The sequence below is a fragment of the Mus caroli genome, chromosome 1 (genome assembly GCF_900094665.2).
Source record: "Mus caroli chromosome 1, CAROLI_EIJ_v1.1, whole genome shotgun sequence".
NCBI classification, from domain to species: Eukaryota; Metazoa; Chordata; class Mammalia; order Rodentia; family Muridae; genus Mus; species Mus caroli.
Genome location: NC_034570.1, coordinates 170,864,757 through 170,869,756, shown reverse-complemented (window position 1 = coordinate 170,869,756; position 5,000 = coordinate 170,864,757). Strand labels below are relative to the sequence as shown.

General features: G+C 48.5%; 1 protein-coding gene across 1 annotated transcript in view; it reads left to right on the top strand.

Annotated features, from left to right (window-relative positions):
- Positions 1–5,000, top strand: part of LOC110290857 (epoxide hydrolase 1) — a 28,080-nt gene that overhangs the window by 14,463 nt on the left and 8,617 nt on the right. Inside the window, exons 2-3 of the mRNA XM_021157704.1 lie at positions 1,039–1,226; positions 3,122–3,302. Of these exons, the coding sequence (XP_021013363.1) occupies positions 1,044–1,226; positions 3,122–3,302 (364 nt within the window). The 5' untranslated portion in view covers positions 1,039–1,043. The remainder of the gene's footprint in view (positions 1–1,038; positions 1,227–3,121; positions 3,303–5,000) is intronic.

The following is a 5,000-nucleotide window of genomic DNA, read 5'->3' as shown; positions in this document are numbered from 1 at the left end:
GCAAACAGAATACACGGAGAAGGGCTGGAGAAATTGCTCAGCCATTACAGATGAGATTCACAACCAAAAACATAAGAGAATACACAGGCCATTAAAGTATGCCCACATTAGAAAAGATGGAAACAAAGTGAGTTGTTTAAAGGCAAAAACAAGGAGTATGGAATTTAGCCATGATATAGACCTTGCCTATAATACTTGAGACCAGGGATTATGTCCCAGTGACCAGAATATTAATAATATTAAACAGATAAATTTAAAACAGAGATGCAGTACATTAGTTACTTTGAAACAGTAACTTTGGCCACTGTCATTAATAAGGAAAGTGGATTTGGAGTGAGGCAGAAGACATTGGCCAAACAGTTGTTCTTGCAGAAGTGCTATTGTGTGGGGCTGTGGCAGCCACTGGGCAAACAAAGGGCATGGCAAAGGCTTCTCCTCTAGTGGCTGTCAGTCATGCAGAACAATCCCTTGCTCATAAACCGTTCTTGTGGGTCTGACACGAGAAACGCCATTTTCATTCTAGCCATATTGACTTTTCTCACAAGTGAATAGGTCTGGGAGTGGATCATACATTAGTTATTTTCTGGTTGGTATGACAAAATACACCCAAGGAGCTACTTAATGAATGGAGACTTTGTTTGATCTGTTCTTGACTAGTCAATCCTGGCAGGCCAGGAGTGGCCTCTGAGGAGCTGCAGAAGACTGGTCACGTTGTATCCACAGTCAGAGAGAGCTGAACACTGAAGCTCAGATCTCTTTGTTCTTTTATTCAGCATGGGGCTCTAGCGCTTGGAGAGACATCAACCAACTTCAAGGTGGCTTTTCCCACCACAGATCAGCTCCTCTAGAGGCACTGTCACAGTCATACCTGCAAGCTTGTCTCCTGAGGGGCTCTAAGTCCCATCAGGGTGACAGCTGAGATGAACCCTCACATTTGAGCATGAGCTGGGGAGGAGCCTTTCTGATAACTGGCATCCCTGGAGAGCCAGGCACCAGGCCAGGTTGTCCCTCTTGCTGATGTGTCCTCTCATCTCCCAGGAGTCATGTGGCTGGAACTCATCCTGGCTTCTGTGCTGGGCTTTGTCATCTACTGGTTTGTCTCCCGGGACAAGGAGGAGACCTTACCACTTGAAGATGGATGGTGGGGCCCAGGATCAAAGCCATCAGCCAAAGAAGATGAGAGCATCCGGCCCTTCAAGGTGGAAACATCAGATGAGGAGATCAAGGTGAGACACCCCTTCCCAGTCAGGGCAGAACCAAAGGGACGGTCCTGCTGTGTTCCCCTGGGACCAGAGTGGGTACATGACTGAGGAGGGAGCTTTGGAAATGAAACATCCTGAGGTTTCCCTGGCCACTCTTCTCCCTGAGGTCATGTGCCTTTTGCTCCTAAAAGGACTTCCCTCCTTCCTATCCCCATTTCTCTAGCTACTTCTCCTTCCCCTCACCAGGCCCAGGAAGATGCTGGTAGAACCATTGTGTGCACCATAGACTGAAGAAAGCTCCCATCCCCCTACCTCCCTGTCTGCCCACTTGAGGCTGGTACAATTTAAGGAACAGAGTGAGCAGGTGTCCCGGGCTGACGTGGAAGTCACAGCTACAGAGGGGAGTGGCGCTCAGGGCATGCAGTAGCATGGAGACCACACGGTCAGCCTTAGAAAAGCCCTTACTGTGTGTTGACCACTCCTGGGCCCATCATATCCCTATAACAAGTCTGCTCATTGTCACCTGTTGTGGCATCTCTCAAAGGTTGGCCCTGATGCTGAGAATAGTACAGCAGAGGGTCCCAGGGGCTGGAGAGCACAACTGAGGATTGCAAGTCTCAGGGCCCTGGCCTTTCCACACAGAGCTGGAGTCAGAAAGGAGGGGCTGGTGGGTAGGGGATGAGAGAAGGAAGTCTCCTGAGGGAGCCAGTCAGTCACAAGGGATCAGACCTTACATGGCCCATCCTTCCCTTCACCCTGTGATCCTTGGGCAGCTACTGTGTCAGGTGCTCTGTGGAGTGCTGGGAAGTCAGAGACCCTTCCCTCACACAGCCCAGCATTTAGCATCTACACATGGTAAGGTAATGAATACATCAAGAGATACAGTGACCCTCACGTCAGTGGAGATTAATGTCACTGGGGCACCAACAAAAGGTCACAGAAGTTCCCAGGAGGAAGGGATTGAGAGCAGGGTCTGGACTGAAGCCAAGGGCGAGCAGCTGAGGTTCATGTGTGGGGCATGCTGGGCTCTAGCTGCTGAGGGTGAGGCTGAGCTCTGAGGATCAGCTCTGGATGGAGTCTAAGGTTTCCAAACCTGTTCAGGGGAGGCCAGGGGACATGAAAATCTCTGTGAATAATAACACTGAGCCCCTCCAAAAGGCACCAGGCACGTCCCTCAGCTGGAATGCTGAACTTTGATCTGCATCCAGTGTGTTTGGAGCCTGTGCCCTGGGCAGACCATTTGTCTGTGTTAGGATCATTTGATGCTGTACAGCAAGGGCAGGCACGCCATGGCTCAAGGGCAAGTGTAGCCTGCCTGTTGTTCATTAACTGACCCGTAATAGCTTATGTGTCTGTAAAACGGTGTGGGGAAAAAAAATAAATACATTAATTAATGCTCCTTCAGGGGTCACCTGTGTCCACAGCCTCTCTGCTCCTGCAGGGGTCACCCATGTCCACGGCCTCCCTGCTCCTGCAGGGGTCATCTATGGCCGCTCCTTTGTTGCTGGGAGAAAGTGGAACCCTTGCATCTTCTGTACAATCTTGCTATTTACAAAGTGTGCCAACTCTACAACTATAGGTGGTTTGTTGACTTAAATGAGTGTTGTTCACACACCTAAGAAATGAGAAGATGACTGGGGTCGAGCTAAGAGGGAGGACACATCATGTGTGGCATGTGCAAAGCCTTCCATTCTCTCCCTGAATGCCCCCCACCCTATCCCAGCACAAGAGAGATAGATGAAAGGGGAAACCTGAACCCTGCAGGAGAGACCCCCTTAGCCCCTCTAGGATCCAGTGACATGCATGGGTGCCCTGTGTGACTTCTCCATGGTGACCATCTATGGCTACAGGGTTTCCTCTGAGTTGGGCACACAAGCCCTCTCCTGTCTCTGCCACTCACGCTGGCTTCTTCACTGCAGGACTTGCACCAGAGGATAGATAGGTTCCGGGCATCCCCACCTTTGGAGGGCAGCCGCTTCCACTACGGCTTCAACTCCAGCTACCTGAAGAAAGTGGTGTCCTACTGGAGGAATGAGTTTGACTGGAAGAAGCAGGTGGAGATCCTCAACCAGTACCCACACTTTAAGACCAAGATTGAAGGTGAGATTCCAGAACAGCAGGCAGGATGGGGGAAGCCGGGATGGGTGTGAGTCTCGGGAGCAGCCTTCCTGCATATGTCAACCGTGCTGTGCACCCCAGGGTCAAGCGGTAGATCACTGAGATGTCATGGTTCACCATCTTGCCAAGATGTACCAATGATGCTGAGTCATCAAGCTGTTAGTCTGTAGCGCTAGACTAAAGGGCAGAGCAGTGGTTGTGCAACCTGAGACCTGCAAACTCCAGTCAGCAGTGTAGAGAGGCCCTTGAGCAGTGTCTATACAGGAAGCCTGGGGGCTGGACATGACCTGCCTAGGCTCATCCCCAATAGAATTGCAGGTTAGACAGTTCTATAGGGTTCTCAGTATTCCATCCTATGATAAACTGTCCTGTCCACCATGGCCCTCAACCTCACAGCCCAGCCCCTCACCTACTGTCACTCAGACTAACCATGAAGACAGGAAGTTAACACTTTAACTCCAGGGAGGGTGACCCCAGGATCATTTTATCTAAACTCATATTTTCCTTAGTAGAAAGCAAATTTTTAACTACCCACAGACTCAGAATGAAGCAGAGTATGTTTAATGCTGTTAATTGTTTAATCCTCTTATTTTTCTTGTGGTAAAATACATTCTCCAACCAGTGGCTCAGTGGCAATAGGTGCGACGTTCTGTGGCATTAAGAAGGGTCACTGTTGGGCAGGCTCTAGATTAATTTAATAAGAATTAACAATGATAACAGTAACCTTAAATTTCTCTAAGAATTGAAAGGGTACCCCTGTCAGTGTGTCTCCAACCTAGATGCAAGTCTGCTGACCTTACATGAGCTACCGGGGAGAGCCGGAGCATGAGAGTATGGATGTGGATTCGTTTCTAACTTTATAATCATAAAAACTTTATAATTTAGGTTTCTAAATTTATAAAATTTGAATTAAAAATAACTTCATTTCAACAAATAACCACTTAAATTAACTGGAATATGGCAGTAAGTTTAGCAACAGAGGAGAACCCTGGGAGATATGTAGTGGGAAAATTTAGGTTCCAAAATAGCACAAACACAGACTTTTAGTTTGTTAGAAGGGAGTTATGTACTGGAAGTGTTTCTTGAAAATGTGGGCTATAGTAAAGACACCTAAGATTACAGGTCAGGCAGGGTCCTGGGAAAGACCCTGAAAAGTGAAGTCAGATTAAAGCCCAGAACCCTGAATCACACAGCCCTGGACGTGTATTATCAGTGTCACACACTGTTGAAAAGGGACACAGTGAAGCTGTGTGGTCGTCTGTTGTCCTAGCCCTTGGAAGGCAGAGGGCAGGAGGATCACAACTGAGAGTCAAACTAGGACCTGATTATAGATTTCAAAAAGAAAATATAGATTTTTCAGTGTGACACCATGAGCAAACCTTAAGGATATTGTATTGTCCTGGGTGTCGAGTGTCACTCACAAAGAGCAGACTCATGATGCCACCTATGTGTCTGAAACAGAGAAACATGAAGAAAGAGACTAAGTAGGCTGGGGACATGCTAACCATGTGCAGGATGGTGTGATGGGGAGATACTGACTGTGTGCAGGATGCTGTGGTGGGGACATGCTAACCATGTGCAGGATGCTGTGGTGGGGAGATGCTGACTGTGTACAGGATGCTGTGGTGGGGAGATGCTGACTGTGTGCAGGATGGTGTGGTGGGGAGATGCTGACTGTGT